Source organism: Peromyscus eremicus, chromosome 1 (genome assembly GCF_949786415.1).
Source record: "Peromyscus eremicus chromosome 1, PerEre_H2_v1, whole genome shotgun sequence".
NCBI lineage: Eukaryota > Metazoa > Chordata > Mammalia > Rodentia > Cricetidae > Peromyscus > Peromyscus eremicus.
In genome coordinates this window covers 151,499,600-151,520,276 of record NC_081416.1, presented here as the reverse complement: position 1 = coordinate 151,520,276, position 20,677 = coordinate 151,499,600, and the positions used below count along the sequence as shown (strand labels likewise).

Here is a 20,677-nt window from a genome sequence, read left to right as displayed (position 1 = left end):
CTCGCTTATGAGTGGTTATTAACCATGAAGTAAAGGATAACCATCTACAGACCCAGAGAAGCTAAGTAACGAGGAAGGCTCAAGGAGGGGATGCATGAATCCCACTGTGAAGTGGAAATAGAATAGACATTGCCCGCGGATGGGGTGGTGGTGGTCTGAGTGGGGGTTAGAACAGAGGGATCAGGTGGGGGAGGATGGAGGGAGAGAGTCCTGGGAGAGACAACTGGATTGAGGGAGGGCATCTCTGGGACAAGCTAGAAACCTAGTGCAATGGGAACTCTCAGGAATCTATATGAGAGTGACCCTAGCTAAGACTAGGGAGCCCATCTCTCACACTGCCTGGAGGGCCAGGACCCAGAGGCTGGATGGCCCAGAGACCTTGGATAGAACCAAACATGAATAACAAAAAAAAAGTCAATGAAATGATTCCTAATGATATTCTTCTGTAATCATAGATTGGTGCCTACCCCAACTGCCATCAGAGAGGCTTCCTCCAGCAACTGATGGAAACAGATACAGAGACTCACAGCCAAACATTAGGTGGAGCTCCGGGGAATCCTATTGAAGAGGGGGAGGAAGGATTGTAGGAGTCAGAGGGGTCAAAGACACCCAAGAAAACCCACGGAATCAACTAACCTGGCCTCCTGGGGGCTCACAGAGACTGAACTGCCAACCAGGGAGCCTGCATGACTGACCTAGGCCCTCTGCACATATGATACAGTTGTGTGGCTTGTTCTTGTGGGACTCCTAACAGTGGGAACATGGGCTGTGTGACTCTGTTGTCTGCTTTGGGACCCTTTCCTCCTACTGGGTTGCCTCATCCAGCCTTAATAAAAGGGGAGGTGCCTAGTCTTCCTGCAACTCAACCTGCCATGGCTGGTTGACATCCATGGGAGGCCTGCCCTTTTCCGAAGAGAAACAGGAGTGGAGGGGGGGTGAAGAGAAGGGAGTTGGGAGGAACTGGGAGGAGGGGCAGGGACTGTGGCTGGGATGTAAAAAAGTAAGAAAATTTAAAAATAGATATATTTCATAGGATTATAAAGATAAAAGATGAAGGCAGTTTTGCCTAATGTAAGTGTTTAGTACTTTGTAGTGTGTATTATGCATGTAAAACTGCCACTGTGTTTTGATGGGGGATTTTTTTCCAGGATGTCTGTTAGACACCGAAATCATGGATGCTGAAGTCTCTTCTATAAAATAGCATTGTATTTGAATAAAACTTGTGAATATATATATAATCACAAGGGCAGAGGAGCTGGATTTAAGGCTAGTTTCCCACTGGCTAGCAAGCAGATCTTGGGTCAGTGTGGGACCCACAGAGACCCCAGCTTGTGCCTTGTTTTCATATTGACTCAAGGTCAGAGAGTCCGAGCATGTTTCCCACCCTCACCCCCACAATAGGATTTTTTTGTCCAAAGGCGTGGTTACCAGATGTCTTGAGTACTAAAGAGGTGTTTACATTTGACTGTACTTCATACCTTGAACCATGATGTCCCTGAAAGGGGGAGGTCTTTTTGCCCCCCTTGCTTTGGATATATAAAGGCTGTGAGTAATAAACTCAGGAGTCTGTAGTACTGACCCAGAGCCCTCCCAAAGCTATCCTGTGTCTCCGTCTTTTTCTTCATCTACCTCTCTATTTCATAGCTATCATTTCTCAATTCCACACACCAACCCCCTTCAGAACCCTTCGATAGGTCAAGCGGGACTCGACAGGTCAATCATGTAACCACCTTGTTTCATTTTAGGAAAAATCTACAGGCTGTGAGGTTCCTCTGCGACCTCGTGCGCCCGAGACACTTGGAAAATTCCCAAGCACTCTCCTAAGTTCAAGTTGTTCACAGTTTCTCTGGACCGAATTGGGTGCGGGCTTGTGCTACTCTGTTCCTATGGGGACCCCTCTGATCTCCGTACATCAATCGGAGCCTTGCTCAGGCAGATTTACTTTCGGGAATCCCAAATCCACGCACTCAGGGCTCACCCGGATCATCTTGGCTATGACTCCCGCTCAGACACCCCGGTGCCTGAGCACCCAGCGCACGTGCGCATTGGGTGAGACCCCACCCTCACCCCACCGGAGCAGCTGGCGGGGCGGGATGGGGCGGGGCCCCGCGGCAGGTGGGGGCGGGGCGGGACGGGGCGGGCCGTGCGGGAGCGCTGGGAGCTGCAAGGAAGAGAGGCGCGGGAGGCGCGCGGAGCCCGAGCCGAGCCCGTGCGCGCGCCGCCATGCCCTTGGCCTTCTGCGGCACCGAGAACCACTCGGCCGCCTACCGGGTGGACCAGGGCGTCCTCAACAACGGCTGCTTCGTGGACGCGCTCAACGTGGTGCCGCATGTCTTCCTGCTCTTCATCACCTTCCCCATCCTCTTCATCGGTGAGCGCGCGCCGCGGCGGAAGGCGGGAGGGCGCCCGGGGGAAGGGCGCGCGGCCGGGGGGGGGGGGAGGTGCGCGGCCCCGCCGGTCCCGCACCAGCTCACTGGTCTCCCTAGGTCCTCTGCTCTGCGTCTCCGCCCTTGTACCTTTCCCCCTCCCACCATCCCCATTCCTGAGCCCGCGCCAAACACGATGGGCACTCGACACTCTAGGGATCCCCAAGTTTGACCACCATAAGGCCTGACCCGGGATGGGGCTCCGCACGATCGGGGAAGGTCGTGAGGTGGTTGGCCACACCCTGAGTGGCGCAGCGGCAGGAGCCGGGCCACCCCTTCCCTAGGCCCGCCTGTCACCGCCACAGCTGGACTCAGACGGGAGCGCAGGCTGCAGCTGGGGGGGTTGGTGGTGAAGGCCTGCAAGCCCCCGCGCTGTCCCGGCGTGGCCGGACCGTGGGCAGAAGCCTCTCCTGGGCCCGGGGTCTAGTGCACCTTGGGCTAGGAGATAGACTTTGGGTGCCGGTACCCCACCATCCCACAAAGCGTGAGTCTTCTGAGTGCAACTTCTCCAGGACTGTGGATCAGCTTGTACCAGATTTAGCAACCCTACCAGCGCACTTGCCAGAAAGTGGTCTACGAAGTTGGGCACCCGAGTCAGGACAATCCTGTTCTCTCCGGTTCCCTTCTCTCCCAAGACCTTGACTTTCCCGGGCTGATCAGCTCTGTTCACAGAGGCTGTTAACGCAACTCCTCAACTGTTCATTTACTTTAATTAAGAGAAACAGCAAATCTTAAAAATTCTTTGGGGAAGAAAGTCGAGTGGCCATCAAACTGAATTAGTAAGAAGTTGCTGAACCAGGCTACCCTGGCAATCCCAGTTCTTGGGAGGTGGAGGCAGGGGGATCAGGGAGTTTAAGGTCATCCTCAGCTACATAGGAAGTTCAAGGCTGGTGTGGTCAACATTAGACCTTGTCTCAAACATAAAAAGCTGCTGTAGAAGGAAATTGTTAGTTACTGACAAAGATAAATGATTAGCTAGAAGTAGAAAGAAAATATGCAGAATATGCTCATACGTGTATCAGAAATGAAACAGAATGGATAACCTGTCACACAAGAGGTCAGTGTGGTACCTGTTTAGGATGGTGCTGCGGGTCCTGGCTTTGTACTAAGATGTTAGTTGATATGCTCAGCAGTGGGGAAGTAGGATCGGTATGCACTCACCCTATCCCCACAGTGGACCTCCTCAGGTGGCCTTCCTACCTTCTGCATCTCTCCCGCAGGATGGGGCAGCCAGAGCTCCAAGGTGCACATTCACCACAGCACCTGGCTGCACTTCCCAGGGCACAACCTGCGCTGGATCCTCACCTTCATCTTGCTCTTTGTCCTTGTGTGTGAGATCGCTGAGGGGATCCTGTCCGATGGGTAAGTGAGTGACTGAGGACTGAGTGGATCTGCTCCAGGGGAGTTCTGAAGAAGCCCAAGGAGACCCTGCCTGTGCCTGCTCCCACGCCTTACACAAACCAGTACCATGGCTATTAGATCCCACAACCCTTTGCCTGGTGTGAACTGTGCCGGACCCTAGACACACACGAAACCCAGTCAGGAGGGTAAAGAGAATGCGGATTTCTGTACCAGTTTCCTGTAAAAACCGTTCTAGAGCCTGTCAGGGTGCCCCAGCTCCTGTGGAAAATTCCTGGTCTTCCTCAAGTGACTGAAGTAAGTAAGAAGACAGTTAAGCATGTCACTTGTTCTTACTGAAGGCTTTTCCTCGGTTCTCATTCACTTACAAGGTTCAGTCATGCATCCCTGGGCACTCCTGTTTGTCACCGTCCAGTCCCGCCTGCCTCTACCCCCATTCTTCGCCCCACACTCAACCCTTCCCCACCTCTCCTACGGATCAGAGTGTATGCTCAAGTTTCGGTTTGCGAAGCTGTCAGAAAGACTCCGTGGATGTCTGGTGAGATCTTAGGTGCAGCTCCTTTTTGTATTCACAGGGCAGGGCACACAAAAGCTCTGCAGACATCTATTGAATCCCAGAAGGGTAAATAAAATCATACCGCAAGGGCATGGTCTGGGAGGAGAGGAGAAGGCAACGTTAGACAGGTTCCCTGGTGGAGGGGGCTTTGCGCTGAGCCTTGGAGGATGGCAGGTGTTGTGGCCGTCAGAGGAAGGAGTTAAGGAGTGGGGAGACTATGGCACAGGAGCAAGAGGGACCAGGAACAGGTGCGCTGGGCCTACGGCACAGATGACCAGCATGATTTGTGCAGTCGTGATTTGAGACCCGGAGGAAAGCTGCGTGTGTGGAGATGGCCTTGGAACTGAGGCTAGCCATCAGGGGCAGGAGGAATGGAGAAGGCTAACGCAGTTGACATGTGGAAGGAGCCATGGGACTGAGGCTGAGAATCAGATCCGGGACTCAAGAGGAGCGTTTGGATGGCAGACTGCCTATCTGAGTTGTTGGATATGACTCTCGGTTTTGAGCCCAAGAGAGACACCCTCAGCACAGCACTCCTGAGGGAGAGATCAAGTGTGTGTTGGTCAAGTCAGAGGCAGACGAGTCAGAGGCTAGGTCAGGGATGACCGCAGTGGGAGATGCAGTGTGTCCCCATAAAGCGACAGAAGGGGATATGGGGCCGCCATCTTTAAGACAGAGTGGAGGAGTCAGTGAGCCTGAGGGACTGTTTCAGGAGCTGATGTCACAGTTGTGGGTGGACATTGGGCTGGAGCATCTGAGGTCCAGCTCATCTGGGCTGTAATTAGACAGTGTTCAACCCTGCAGTTGTCCCCAGGGGCGGGATTTCTGTCCTGCACCTCCTGCTCCTTAGTATCCATGCATCCAGATGTCCATACTAATGTCATGCCTGGATGAGGCATTGGGTCCTACTGCTTATCAAAGCCTTCCAGACCAACAAGAATACCATAAAGCATGCTTCTGCTTCAGTCGCCAGGGACCAGTCCGTACCCCCTCCTCAGGACCCTTCCAAAGTGTCACCGAGTACCAAGGAAAGGGGCTTGTGAGCCCTTGGGTCAGTAGTACCCCTAGGTTAAAATTGGCTAGGTGACAGGAAAATGCCCCACCGAAGAGGAGGGAGCCCTGGACAGTGCCAGCTGTGGGAACTGGATGTCACTCCGCCTTTCTGGACCTTGCCTTTTCTATCTGTGAAATAAGTACTGGAGCCCTCACTTGCCTGTTTGAGGAGGGTGAAATGGGAAATGCACAGGGTCCAGAGCCCAGCCACAGAGCCTGGAGCAGAGGATGTATGCCCAAGACATGGGGGTTGGAAGGAAGTAGCCCCGACACCCACTCTAGCTACTCTCTGCACCCCAGGCCCACTGCCTGTGTTTCCTCCAAGGCCTAAGGCATGTCTCTCGCTGGACACTGGGCTCCTGGTCTGTCGGGAGGACATCCCTGAGTCAGCAGGTGTGAGGAAGGGACGGATGGGTGAAGTCACAGACCTGCCCTGCGGCTCCCTGTTTCCCCACTGGCCTGTGGCATGTGGGGCCGGAGCTGGGTAAGACAACAGTCTTTAGCTGGAATCTGACTTAGGCTCAGCCACATTTAGTACTAACTGAGGCATCTTCAATCTGTAGTGACGCTGCCTCCTCAGGGGCTTGTGCCTGTGCGCGATCTTGTTAATTCAGAGCAGCCAAAGCACGCGGGGTAACGAGAAGAGAGAGGAGGAAGCATATGGGGAGAGTGTTTCCCCAAATCACCATACACCCGACAGACATAAAGAAAATTTGTACCCAATTTCTTTGCTATTTCATTCTGAATCACTCAGTAAAGCATTTAAGATCTATTATAACCGATACTGTGGCATAATTGTTCCAATTATAGTTAATATTAAATTCACTTCCACATTATTTCTAGTACAGAGACAAGAGTTCTGAGACCCCCTCTCCCTGGACAGTGATTGTCTGTCCTCTGCCCTTGGCCATTCGTATCTCCTCTATTAGCAAGACCTTTTGCTGAGAATGTAAAGGCTGAACGGACATCACTAAGCGCCTCATTTAATGAGAAATCTAGAAAATTACCTTTTCTGGTTGATTTTGCCGTTTGGTAATCTGCAGGGACTCAGTCTTACCCCGCCGTCTGCCACCCCTTCCTCATGAGCACAAAGTGGCTGCCCTGTGTCAAGTATCCCGTAAGAAGGAAGGGGCAAGCTTGGAAAGGTGTGTTCCAGCCGTGCCTCTTCCTTACGGGGAGGTCATGCTCTACAGACTTGACTTTAACACCTCAGTGGCCCTCAGACCAACCCCTGGCAAAGGAGTATGGAATTGGTAGACCACTTAAGCTGGTCACCATCTATGTCTTAGGGGCTGGATAATGTGTGGTTCTTCATCAAGCAGCAAGGGGAGGATGCTGTTTGGTAAACAACCCTTGCTGCCTCCATGCCTGCACTTGGGCCCCTCCAGAGTCCCCAGACTCCTGGCATGGCGCTCTTCTCCATGTGGCGTGACTCCTCTGATAAACAAATATTTGTCCTTCGAAGCCCAACCTGGTTCCACACCCTCTGGGGAGCTTCCCCTGGTTGCCCACCCTCTCCTTTTCTCTCCCTCGGCCTTCAGGCCATCTGGAGCAGCCCTTCCGTGGAATGTTGAGTCAGATAGTGTGGCTCTGGTCTTTGCCTGTGCTTAGCTTCTCTGGGGTAAGGGCACTTGGCCTGCTGGATCCAGCAGTAGTATAAGCAAGAACGTTACTGAGGCAGGAGGCTGAAATGGACCCTCTGGGGTGGAGAGGGTTCCAGCACTGCTGGTGTAGAACGAACAGGTTGGGCAGTGCTAGAGAGGTTGCTGCAGGCCCTGTTGCCTGGGCCTTGAGTACTGCGCTGGGCTGGGTCTGTGTGTTGCTGTCTGTAGGAAGAGCGTGATCAGGAAAGTAAGGCAACCCTCCACACTTCTTGGCTGAAGCTGAGGTCTGGGAGGAGACCCTGGCTCCAGATGTGGATTGATTGTCACCGTACCCTCCTCCTGCCAACGCAGAGGCCTTTCTGAGTCAAAGCAGAAGGGCACCGTCTAGTAGTCTCTGCCCCCAGCCCAGAGGAGGAGGGTAAGGCGTGGTTTCGGGCATGTGACTTAGTCAATCTGTGCCTCAGTTCCCTGGGTTATAGAATAGGGTGACTGGGTGCCCACTTCATGGGGGCTTCATTGAACAATTTCCTATTCATCGGGTACTTAGATTCATGTTTGGCATGGGGCAGGTACTCAGCAAGCGTGGGTCGCCATCAGCATCGTTGGTACAGCGCCTGCAGATACTGCCGGTGCTTACCTGTGCCGCTCCTGTTAAATGGGCCTGTTACTGAGTGAGTTGGAATGCACAGAATGTTTGGGATAGCGTCTGGGAAGAACTACCATCATATGGGCATCCAGGCCATGATTAGCTGAGGTCCTACTGTGTGCTGAGCAGCAAGCATAAGACATGTGCTGCTCTACTAGGTGCTGGCCACATCCACATCCTCTCTCTGATTTTCTCTCTTTCTTCTCCCATCACAGGGTGACAGAATCCCGCCACCTCCACTTGTACATGCCAGCTGGGATGGCGTTCATGGCTGCCGTCACCTCTGTGGTCTACTATCATAACATTGAGACCTCCAACTTCCCCAAGCTTTTGATCGGTAAGGATGGGGAGGGCCTTTCTTCCTTCCCCATTTGCTGAGCACTCACTCAGGCTAGGAATCAGAAATAAAGAGAAGGTCTCTGCCTGCCTCCGTGGAGCTTGTGGTCTGGAGGAGGAGACAGACGGGCAAAGATGGTAAATTAACCAAGGAGCGGGTGCTAAGGATGCTGTGGGGGAAAGCAGGTTGGCTGCAGGGAGCAGAGTGGTGGATGTGGTTGTCTATACAGGGTGCTCAGGGAGACTCCAGGCAGAATCAGCCTGCAGAGGTCGTCTGACTTGAACGTGCCTGGCAGTGAGGCCAACACGGCCAAGCCCAGTGAGCAGGGCCACTTGTGGAAACCTGGACTCTGACCACCAGGGGAAAGGTCACTGAGGTGGCCCCAGAGGGGAGGTAGGGGCAAGATGTGCATCAGGGTTTCAGGCGTGTTGGATTTGAGATGTCACTGGACTGTCAACTCCAGGGTCAAGTGTGCAGTTAGGTAAAATCAGTTGGGTGTTTGGGGAAGGGTGGGGTGGCAGATGTGTTCAGCAGATGTGGGTTTATGGATGGCATTTAATGCCTGAGCCTGGATGAAGTCTCATGGGGAGCGGAGAAAGGCCTGATGCTGGCTGACTCTTAGACACTCAGGAAGGAGTAACCGCTTGCAACTTCTGACATGAATGACTGGGGTTCCAGGCAGAAACAGCAGCCATGCTGCTTGCCCCTTACGGAGTGTGTAGCGTGGGCTGGGCTCTGTGCTCCACACCCTCCCTGGTTTGTGTCACTAATGCTCACAGGAGCTCTGCTGGCGCTGGAGCTCCCCAGTGTTGCCTACAGATGTGAAACAGAAAGGCTCAAAACAGCACCAGCAAACACTCATTGAGCGTTACCTCCATGTCGAACTCTGTCCTGTCATGTTAACTCAGTCCTGTGGCAATCCTGTGAGGCGGTCCCATTATTGCTTCCCTCCACCGCTCAGGGGTTGAGTGACTTGATCTGGTCTACCTAGCTACTCAGGGGGCATCACCAAGATCAAGCAACTGAGCAGGCTTCTAGCTGCTTCTAAGGGTCCTCAAGCTGTGTTCTTGCCCCTAAAGTCTAAGTCTAGATCTGCCACTGTGTAGCCGACAGTCACCTGCAGTTACAGACTGGCCAGGCTGTGCCTCTGGTGGTGTGTCAGTAAGTCATTGAGACTCAAGAGTCACAGCGTGTAATAGACACTAGAATCTGGAGCTCTCTGTGCTCTGACAGGGACATGGCTGTCTTGTCTTCAGGCAGAGGACATTTTCCTAATACCTAGTCATAGGTCTGCCTTCCCATGGTAGATGTGATGCTCCATCGGGACCCTCCAGCTGTGTCCCTGCCCCAGGACTCCGTGTGAATGAAGGAATATGCCTGGATTAGCATCCAGAAAGGCAGATGTTAGCTCCAAGCTTCAGAGCGCAGTCTCCAAGAGGACCCTCCCCATATGAGGAACCACCAGGACCAGGCTAAGCAGAGTCTTGCAGATACCTCAGGCACCTGAAAGCTAGTATTTCCATTTTCCAGCAAGCACACGGTTCTGTCTTCCTAGCACAAATCACTATGGGTGTGTCCATACTTCCCAAGAAACCAGTGACTTCTCCACTTTCCTCAGCTCCCCCAGTTGGAGTTTTGCCCCCAGGAAAAGCTCTACAGCTCCAGAAATTTCTAGATCAGGTAAAAGGGGGTGCTGAGCTGTAGGAATAGAGGGCAGTTCAAGGAAAAGCCAGCCCCCTTCGGAGGCCCGCATCCGGTCACAGGCCTGGAGTCCCACAAGAAGGTAAACCACAATACAGCTTAAACTATCCCATGAAATGTAATCCTGGGGCTCCAGAGGACACCAGAGAGAGACAAGAGAGGAGAGTGGGCCTGCCAGGAAGGAGAGAAGGGCTTCAGGCCAAGCTGAGAGTGTGCATAGGTCCTGAGGAACAGAGACGTAAATGGATCTGAGAAAGAACAGCTGGAGTGGGTCGGCAGGAAGGATGGAGGCCGGCATACAGGTGTTGGTCCTTGCCAGGACTGATGAGCGGTGGTGTGCCTTTTGTCTTGGTTGTTGTTGTTACTGTCACTGTTATGTTGTTGCTTGTTCATTCTTATTTTTGTGACACGGTCTCCCGGTGTGGCCCTGACTGGCCTCAAACAAGGTTCTCTTGCCTCCTTTTGGGTTTTGTGTGTGTTGTATGTATATAACATAGTATTGACCGTGTTAGCCATGACGTGTGCATTGCTGTGGGATTGAGAACATTTACACAGCCATGCAGCCAACACCACTGTCCATCTCCAGGACCTTTCACCTTCCCAAACCAAAGCGCTAAACTCAAGTCTCTGCCCCAGCAGGTGACCCTCTCATTCTGGACAAAAGATAGCCAATACATGGGAAATAACCCATACCAGGGGTGGCCTCCACCCGCAGATCCCCGTGGTCTGGAGACTAACACAGTGAGGGGCAGTCCCGAGGGCCTTTCCCTCTCTCCTCTTGCCCACACTCAGTCCTGGCCACATGGTGAGGCCTGGTGTCTTGACCTGCTTCTCAGCCCACAACTAGGTCAAACAGATCTCTTATTTTTCCCAAAGGGCGGAGGTCAGAGTGCAGGTCTCCTTTATCCGCTGTGGCCTGGCTTGGGGGTGGGGGGCTGAAGCTGGCCTCACAGTAATATGACTCTCGGGACAAGGGGTGCTGGAGCTGCCCACATCAACACCCCCTCGGGGCCACTTAACTAGCTGTGGTGGGGTTTGCTCTCACAAGCGCATAGTGACAAGTTGGCAGTTTAGGGGGAGGGTGAGAATTCAGGACAGAGTCCACCCAGGGCTTCTGAAGCAGACTGCCCCGAATCTGAAATCCAGCCCTCATAAGAATGTCAACAGCTAATGCCCAAACATCAGCCACACTGCACACCAGGCTCCCTGTGCTAAATGCTTTCCACACACTGTTCCCTAATGCCTTTGGGGGTGCTGTCACTGCCCCCCATGATGGATGAGGAAATTCAGGTCTAAGAGGGTTACAGCTCCAGTGTGTTCGGCCTTTTGACATTGCAATGTGGTGTTGTCGTCTACAAAATCTACACTTGAGGACTCTGCAGTGACTTACAAAACAAAAGCCATAGTGTTTAGGTAAGTTTGTGACTTTGTGTTGGGCTGCATTCACAGCTGTGAGTAAATCTGGGTGAGTCTGGCTTCAGGGCTCCACCTCTAATCACTGTACTGCACTGCCCCATGGTGCTAAATGTCGCTCTTTCTGTGTCCCCCATAGCCCCAGGCTTCCAGGCGAACACTATTGGGGTGCTGTGGGCTCTGGGCTGTGAGGACGGGGACCTGGACCTCCCTCACGTTCTAGCCATCACAAGCTGACGGTGAACATGCCTAATTCACTTCATCTCTATGGGCCTCAGCATCCTTATCTAAATCAAACAGCCTGGATTGAATGATCGTTAAGATGTTCCCAGCTTGGGAATTGCACCTGAAGTCACCCTAGACTGGCGAGCCCAGCTCTGCCGCTTAATGCTGCCGCAGCCATGCATGGGTTACCCAGCCTTGCTGAACCTTAGTCCCCTTGACTGGTTGAGATGGGGATGACCAGCCACTACCCTCTCGAGGTTGTGGTAAATGAGAAAATGTGTTTCAAGTGCCTGTAACTTAGTTGACTTGGAGAAGCTATTTTTCCTGTCCTCACTGTTACTTGTCTGACCTGTTGGACTCATGATATCAGGGTTTCTGAGCATGTCTGTCACAGTGTTGGAATGCCTGTTCTGAGTCTCAGAGGGACACTAGAGCCAGTTGTGGTGACTCACACTCGTAATCACAGTACTTGGGAAGAGGAGGCCAGAAAATGAGAAGTTCAAGGTCATTCTCAGATAACGTATGAGACTGTCTCAAAGGTCAGCCCATCGATTGGTTGATCCCAGGGACAGTGTGATAGTCATACGTGCATACCCCCTTTATCGAAAATGTGGTTGAACATCCCCCCATGCCTCCTGAACATGCGTTCTGTCTTTTCCCACACGCTTGCTTGCTTGTAGAGGCGCACACGTGCCATGCTCAGGCATCCTCCCCTCCTCTCCGCCCTCTGCAGCTCTGCTCATCTACTGGACCTTGGCCTTCATCACTAAGACCATCAAGTTTGTCAAGTTCTATGACCACGCCATCGGCTTCTCTCAGCTACGCTTCTGCCTCACGGGGCTGCTGGTGATTCTGTATGGAATGCTGCTGCTTGTGGAGGTCAACGTCATCAGGGTGAGGGTAAGCAGGGAGGTGGGAAGTGTGGTGCTGACCCAGGTGTGCTTTGCCTGTGGGCATTACCTGCCCTGGACAGGGAACTGGGACCATAGGTAGATTTCAGGGGAGCCCTTCCATCAGATCATAGCCCTCCACCCCGGGTACCCAGAGAGAGAGGGAAGGACGAGGATGGGTTGACTCTCGGAGAGAAGAGGAAACATAAGGGACTGCTTTTCTCTGCTTTTGTTGGTGATGGGGACTCAGCAGAGCACTCATGAATGGGTAGAGCACAGGAATGAGTGGAGACCACTGCTCATGTGCCTTTTATGTTCTGTTTGGTTGGTTGGTGCTTTGAGACAAGGTCTCACTATGTAGCCCAGGCTACCTTCAAACTCTCTATCCTCCTGCCTCAGCCTCCTGAGTGCCTATCTGTGTCCTTTGCTTTGTCATCCTGTTTTCCTCCTCCCCTCTTTCTTCTCCACCTTAGAGTGGTACCTTCTTGCCCTGACCCCATCCCCGCTTTCCCAGGTAACTCAAACTAACAGCCTACTTACTCCCCATAGTATTTTTATTAATATGACATCGTCCACATCTATCTAAACAAATCCACTTAGTGGTTTCCCCTCAGCACACAGAAGCTAATGTGTTTTTCCCTTCAATATTTGTTTCATGGAAGTTGATCATAGTATATGCTGGATTTTTTTTGGGGGGGGGGTTTCGAGACAGGGTTTCTCTGTGTAGTTTTGTGCCTTTCCTGGAACTCACTCTGTAGACCAGGCTGGCCTCAAACTCACAAAGATCCACCTGCCTCTGCCTCCCGAGTGCTGGGATTAAAGGTGTGTACCACCACCGCCCGGCATTATATACTATGTTATGTGTCATGCTCTTTTCATCCAGTATTTCTTAGGACTCCCTCCAAGCTGCCTGAGATGCAAGTCCAGCCTCTTAGTGGCTGCATAATATTCCACCATATAGAAGGGCTGTAATTGGTGCAGCCATTGTTCTGTGGTGGACATTCACGTCACTACTGAGTTCTTGACTTCACAGATAATGTTGTATTGAACATATTTCCCTCTCCATGTATTGCCACTATTCTGTGGGAGAGACACCAAGGAAGGGAGCTGCTTAAGCAAAGGGCATGAGCGTGCATTTTAAAGTGAAACCAGTACTATAGACTTCCGACTGAAAGGTGCGATCTACCTGCCGTGAGTGAGACAATCCTTTGCCTGCTCTCCAGCCCCTCATGGGGGTAACGGCCCTTTCTCTTTTGGGCCTTCCCCTGCTGCTGAAAAATGCTCTTGAAGCTGCCTGCCAGGCCCTTCTGCTTTTGGTTATGGTCCCCAGGAGAGCTGACCTCTGTGCATTCCCTCCCACAACCGATCCTCACAGTGACCCTGGGATGTGCACCTCACTCCCTTAATAATGCGGTAGACAAGGTTTGTTAGCACATGCAGGAGGCAAGATTTGAATGGGGTCCACATGACTCCAGGCTCCACAAACTCCGTAGGTGTTAGTTACTTTTATTGTTGCTCTGACTGAGTAGCTAATAAAAGCATCTTGGGAAAGGGGGGATTTACTGTGGCTCGCTGTTTAAGGGTAGAGTCACTGCGGCAGGAAAGGCATGGTGGGCAGGAGCGTGAATAGTCACACGGCATCCACAGTTAGGAGGCAGAGAGAGGTGAGTGCTGGCTGGGGCCTAGCTCATCTCTCTTTCTCTCCCTCTTTCTAGGAGCACTTTAAATTTATAGTAGACATTTTCTTTTAAAAATTAGCCAGGCACAGTGGCACACACTTTTAACCCCAGCACTTAGGAGGCAGAGGCAGGCAGATCTCTGTGAATGCCAGGTCTACACAGCCAAACAGAACTACATAGCGAGACTTTGTCTCAAGGAAATGTTTTTTAGTTGCATGCATGCGTGTGTGTCTGGGGCTGGAGAGGGGCACTGTGTAGATGAGTGCAGGCACCTGCAGAGACTGGCACATCCCCGGAACTGGAGTCATAAACAGTTGCGAGCCACCCAGCTGTGTGCTCAGAACCAAACCGGAGTCCTCTGTAAGAGTGGAAGAGGCTCTGAACAGATGATTCCTCTCTCTAGCCTCTATTTTCTCCTCTTCATTCAGTTGGAAGCACTGATCTTGGAATGATGCCACCCACATGTAGGGTGGATTTTCCTCCTCAGTTAACCCAGTGTGGATGTGCCCTACAGCCACACCCCGAGGCCTGTCTCCTAGGAGATGCGGACAGTAACCATCACTGTACACAACAGTGGTGACCCAGCCCCACCCCCACCCACCCACCCACCCACACACCCTCAGTTCTTCCCTAGCTCAGCTCAAAACCAGCCTCAGTGAACAACCACAACACAAGGCCCTTTTCCTAGAGGCCATAGGTGGCCGCATCTCTTGGTGGTCAAGTACAGCTCATCACACCTAGATCCTTGCTGGGTGGTGGGGAAGGGGAGGTGTTACACTTGCCCACCCTCCACTCCTGCCCCATACCCATATGCCCCACAGAGGTACATCTTCTTCAAGACACCAAGGGAAGTAAAGCCCCCCGAGGACCTGCAGGATCTGGGCGTGCGCTTTCTACAGCCCTTTGTTAACCTGCTGTCAAAAGGGACCTATTGGTGGATGAACGCCTTCATCAAGACAGCCCACAAGAAGCCCATCGACCTGCGGGCCATCGGCAAGCTGCCCATCGCCATGAGAGCCCTCACCAACTATCAGCGACTCTGCGTGGCCTTCGACGCTCAGGCGGTCAGTGGGCCCAGCCACGCCACCCATCGCCTGCCTTCCCATGGAGTTACAGCCAAACGCCTGTGCAGGGAAAGAGGTTCACCCTCAGTGGCCCAGGAGAATACTGGGGCCAAATACTCATAGGAAGGTCATGGTTAGAATGGCCCTTACAGTTTAGATCAGCATGTCCAAAATGCTCACTATCTAAATGGGGAAACTGAGGCTTGGTAAGGGACATGGCTTTATGTGACTCTCCCATCCCCTGTACTCTTCATTTTAAAGTACAGTGGCTGAAGTGACGGGGGTTTCTACCCAGTGTGGAGGGCAAGGTATTGTCCTGGTCCCTACACTGTTTCTGCAGATTTGGCCAGGATGAGGTCAACTGAGGCCTGAGACCTTCCATGCCCCGCCCAGAGCTCTGAACCCCTATACCGTGTTCCTTCGCTGTGTGCCGACACTCAGGGAAACATTGAAACGTGGTAATGAGTGAACATAGAAGGTGCCAATCCATCAAGATGGTGCTGTGCTGATCACATGACCCCCTACCGGCACCGTGACTTGAAATGCCTGTGGCCTCAGTTTCCCCATTTGATCTGCCCTGTCATGGATTCATTGATACCATGATTTCCTACTGAAGTTTGCCTGTTCACAGACAGCATGGCTACAGGGTTTCCCCAGGCAGCAGGATCCCAGGGCGATGGGGAGGAGGGGCTCTCCATGGCTGATCCCTAACCAACTCTGACCTGGCTGTGGGACTCTCTTGGCAGCGGAAGGACACACAGAGCCCACAGGGTGCCCGGGCCATCTGGAGGGCTCTGTGCCATGCCTTTGGGAGACGCCTGATCCTCAGCAGCACATTCCGCATCCTGGCTGACCTGCTGGGCTTCGCTGGGCCACTCTGTATCTTTGGGATCGTGGACCATCTGGGGAAGGAGAACCATGTCTTCCAGCCCAAGGTGGGCCATCCTTGGAGCAGGCCTAGGCACCCTCTGGAAGGTTTGCCCCACAACTGTCTTGTGTAGGTGTGCGTGTGAGTTTGAGAGAACATGTTAGCTGTGGCTGGCGGGGTGGAGGGGGTGCGGGGGTGGGGGGGCTCTTCAGTAGCATCCACTGCTGGAAGAGGCTCTGTGTCCAGTCGGCAGAAATGCTGAGAGGAGGGTTTGTGCCCAGGAGACTCACGGCGCCACAGATTGAGAATCCTAGCTATGTTCTGCAGGGACATCTAGGATGGCTGCTGGTGGAGGAGAAGCCGAGCAGACCCCCCATGGCCACCCCCCTTCTCTGCTCACGTGTCCACTACCCCAGTTTTAGTGACATAGTAGATTTTCCTCTCTCTTTGTTTCTTTCTCCATTCTCTCTTGGTTTTTGGAGACAGAGTTTTATCCAGCCTGGGCTGACCTTAAACTCTCTATGTAATGGGACTCCTCTTGAACTCCTCATCCTCCTGCCTCCACACCTCCTAAAATGCTTGAGAATGAAGGTGTACACTGCTGTGCCTGGCCTGTTGCAAAAGCTCTGTTACAGACCCAAGATACTGGAAACCCACTAGACTAGGTGATGCTCAGTGGTCTCTTCAGCTCAGAAGATTCCACAACTAAAATGTTTGTTTGGGACAAGAATCTCTCTCTCTCTTTCTCTTCTCTCTCTCTCTCTCTCTCTCTCTCTCTCTCTCTCTCTCTCTCTCTCTCTCTCTCTCTCTCTCTCTGTGTTGTATTACATTAAAAACACAAAAGCAGAAGGGACCTATTAAGGGGCACAGGGGACCACCAGGAGCAGGAAGAGGAGCAGAAGAGTGCGATAGGATGAGTGTGAGCAAATTCCTATGATGTGTGATATAATGATGACTGATAATGTTACAATGAATCCATTTGTTTGTACACTAACTTAAAAGCTAATGTTACAAAGGGTCTAAGGGACTGGAGAGTTGGGTCAGTAGTTAAGAGTGCCTGTTGCTCTTGCAGAGGACCTGAGTTTGGTTCCCAGCATGCCTGTTAGGTAGCTCACAATCACCTTTAATTCCAGAGGCACACACACACACACACACACACACACACACACACACACACACACAGAGACACTGAATCTGAAACCTCTTCTAGGAGTGTTTTTTTCTTCCATGTGGAGCAACATTGCCCACCTTGGGGACTGAAGGTACTTGATTCTCTGCAGCCACCTGGGTGAAGATGGCCACAGTGAGAAACTTCGTCCCCAGTGGGATGCTGCCCTGTAGAATCCCAGAGACAAGGCTGTTATAACATTTCAAGCACACACAGGCCCCGGTGATACTGAGAGTTAGTACGGGCCCCTGACAGCTCGTGATGCCCCGTATGTAATGTTCATTGTACCTGAGTGCTGACCTGGCAGAGAGCTGTTAATCCTCGGGAGTTATATAGTTTTCCCCAAACATAATTAGTCAGCTGAGTACTTCTGAGTTAGAAGTCCCAGACAGGCCAATCTGTGGGTCTGACTTGCCCAGAATATGTTTATTGATCCTAATGTTCGATGGCCTTGGTCAGGGTTGTCGGGTCATGGAGATTTATGATCAAGATCATTAACAACAATGCCTACCTAGCAACCACTGGACACACATCTGGCTATGGGCAGGCATTTCCCATTTTCTTGTTTAATCCCTAAAGGAGCCTTTTGGCATGGGTAATGGGTGGTGGGCAACAGGTATATTGAGATATAATTCCCATGCCATGTAATTCATGCGGTAGACACTCCCAGTCCCATTTACAGATGAGAACCTGGTGCTGAGTCAGGTTAAATAACTTTTCCCAGGGGCTGTCAGCCAGTTTCTAACATTGTGAGGATTTGAACCCTGCCGTCTTGCTCTGTAGTCTGGACTCTTAAGTCATGACACTAAAATGATTATTACTGTCAAACTGTCACCCCAGCTCCAAGGATTGTGAGATCCAGTGATGGAGAAATCCAAACAGAATATCTGTGGCTACCTATGACTGTGAAAGCCAGGTGTGGTGGCACATGCCTGTAATCCCAGCTTTCAGGAAGCTGAGACAGGAGGGTGTCTGATGGGGATTGCACATGTGCTTCTCAGGTCTTAAACTAGCCAAGAGGCCACGCCCTAGGGCCTGGTACCCCAAGGTCATAGGTAGAAAGAACACCCACTAAGGTGTCAGCAAGTTTGAAGCCAGCCTGTGTTACATAGCAAGACCCTGTCCCCCAAGAGAAGGGCATTTCAATAGGACCTCGATAAATAAATTAGATTAATGCCGGGCGGTGGTGGCGCACGCCTTTAATCCCAGCACTCGGGAGGCAGAGCCAGGCGGATCTCTGTGAGTTCGAGGCCAGCCTGGGCTACCAAGTGAGTCCCAGGAAAGGCGCAAAGCTACACAGAGAAACCCTGTCTCGAAAAACCAAAAAAAATAAATAAATAAATAAATAAATAAATAAATTAGATTAGCCAGGTGGGGACAGTTCCTATGTATTTAGGAGGTTGTTTTGTTTGGTTGGTTTTTTGTTTTTGTTTTTGTTTTTGGTGTTTTGGGTTTTTGTTTTGTTTTGTTTTGTTTTTTGCTTACTTAGCTTTTGATGTCTTTAGGGGCCTTTTCTGGCTATAAATACTTTTCCTTTTTTCATTTGTGTGTGTGTGTGTGTGTGTCTCTGTGTGTGTGTGTGTGTGTGTGTGTGTGTACACACCATGTCATGCATGTGGGGGTCAGAGGACAGCTTGCTGGAATCAGTTCTCTTCTACTACATGTGTTCTCCTCTCAGCCACCTCATTGGTCTCTTTTCTGGCCTTTTGAGCCTCTGGCCTTTACCAGGAGAGAGCGAGAGATTATTTCTTGGCCTCCAGCAGGGGCATCTCCAGCTTCAGTCTAGCCTTAGACAACCCCAGAATCCTCCACCTTCTCCATTCTGCATGTTAGGGGGAAATAGCCCAGGGCAGAGCCCCCATCCTCTTGGCTAACCATCTTCCTGTGTTTCCCCAAAAGTCTTCTTGGGGAAGGGGGAAAGTCTTCTAAGGAGAAAGCACCCCACAGAGATGGTGAGACCGGGCCCAAGAAGGTTGTTCTGGAACCTGCCTCCCTGTCTCAGCCTTCAGGCTGGCTGGGGTTTAGTGCCTTCCTGACGGAGTGCTCTTATCAGCGCACAGATCCCTGGGACAGATGGCTCTGCCTCAGTGGCAGCAGGCATTATCAGATTTAATACTTGTTCCCTGCCGCCCAAATGCAATCAGCAAATTTCCGACATAGAAACGCGAGTTGAGAGTAAACACAGGCCTTAGCCTCTGGAACACTCTCTAGCTCTCCAGCCCAAGGTTGCCTACTGCAGCTTAATTCTCACTTGGGCACCAGAGCCCAGAAAATGTGGGAAGAGCTCATTTAGTTCAGTCATTTGTTCCCTCACCTTGCCTCGCAGCTCAATCCAAGAGCCAGTGTTGTTGAGGTCGTTAGGTTTGGGGCAAGAAGGAAGCTAGCTTCGGGGCTTCAGGCTGGCTGGACGAGGAAGCCCAGCCCATGTCCAGCCTGCTCCAGGCTGCAGAGCAGACTGTCGACCCACTGTTGACTCTGTCAGCAGCAGTCTGTCCTCTCTTTTCTTCTCGGACACACAATTGGCAAGGAGCAGAGCGCCTTCGGGGTCCAGAAGGATGAGCAATGTTGATTTGCTCCTTAGTCCGTAGCCCACAGAACCCGCTCTGAAGCTCCTGGCCCCACTGTCTCTCTCTTCCCCGAGAAATCTGGGCTCGACCCAGGATCTAATTCTTTCCATCCCTGCTCTCTTGCCCAACCCCCTCGCCAATCTGTCACCTGCCAGGGATGCCACTGAGCTGGCTGGAGGGCGATGGAATTGGATTCATGAAGGGTGGCTGGTGTCTGAAACCTGCCAGCACCACCCTGGGCTATCAGCTGAGCCGGGGGGTGGGGGGGAGCAGCTGAGGTTGGATCCAAGGCCAAAGCTTTGACCCTTCTAGGCTACGGTGGGAAGAGCATGCAGGCTGGTTATGTGTGTTTCCAAACAAATTCTACAAAAAAAAAATGGTTGGTGGTTGTGTGTGTAATATCCTTTCTTTCTCTCTTTCCTCCTCCTCCTCTTCCTCTCATTCTTACTCTCCTCTCCTCTTCCCCCTCCCTCCTCCCTGAGTGACCATATTTGTCGCTCTCACTCTTGGTGACACAATGATCGTTCATGTCCTGCTGGTTCTGTGGTGTGGGGATGTCAGTGTGTCAGTGGCCTCTTCATGACAATGTTCACAGAGTGCCTGAGGTGGCTGCTTTCGTATCACTGACTCCCCTGCTTTCCCACCCCCTCTGGAATCAGTCCTCTGTGCTCCCAGTGGCCTCCATTGCAGAACTCCACTGCCGGATGAGAACATGGGGCACGGAGAGCCTATGTACTGATCCATTTAAAAAAATAGTCTGTGGCCGGAGAGATGGCTCCGTGGGTACGGGCGCTTGCTGCCAAGCCTGGTAGCCTGAGTTTCATCCCTGGAACACACGTGGCTGAGGGAAAGAACTGGGGTCCCAAGCTGCTTCTGACCTCACTTGTAGACTGTGGCGCACACACACCTGTACACCCGGCCATGCACAGAATACATAAATTTAAATGTAGTTAGTTTTTAAAAAAAGAATATTAAGCATCAACTTCCAAAAAAACTTCCCCAAGAGCTTGTGAAAACACAAGTCTAGGCCATAAAGCCTTCCAAAGCCCTTGTCTTCCATCAGCGGTAGCCCAGGTCTCTTCTCTTCCCCCCATGGGTCTTTCACCCCCTCCCAAAGAGTC

General features: G+C 52.0%; 1 protein-coding gene across 2 annotated transcripts in view; it reads left to right on the top strand.

Moving 5' to 3' along the window:
• The first annotated feature begins 2,220 nt into the window (after window positions 1-2,220).
• The window catches only part of Abcc8 (ATP binding cassette subfamily C member 8), a 72,128-nt gene continuing 53,671 nt past the window's right edge, over window positions 2,221-20,677 (top strand). For both annotated transcript variants that reach the window (XM_059274413.1, XM_059274405.1), the window contains exons 1-6: window positions 2,221-2,371; window positions 3,647-3,788; window positions 7,860-7,981; window positions 12,054-12,220; window positions 14,711-14,953; window positions 15,700-15,888. In XM_059274413.1, the coding sequence (XP_059130396.1) occupies window positions 2,224-2,371; window positions 3,647-3,788; window positions 7,860-7,981; window positions 12,054-12,220; window positions 14,711-14,953; window positions 15,700-15,888 (1,011 nt within the window). In that variant the 5' untranslated portion in view covers window positions 2,221-2,223. The remainder of the gene's footprint in view (window positions 2,372-3,646; window positions 3,789-7,859; window positions 7,982-12,053; window positions 12,221-14,710; window positions 14,954-15,699; window positions 15,889-20,677) is intronic.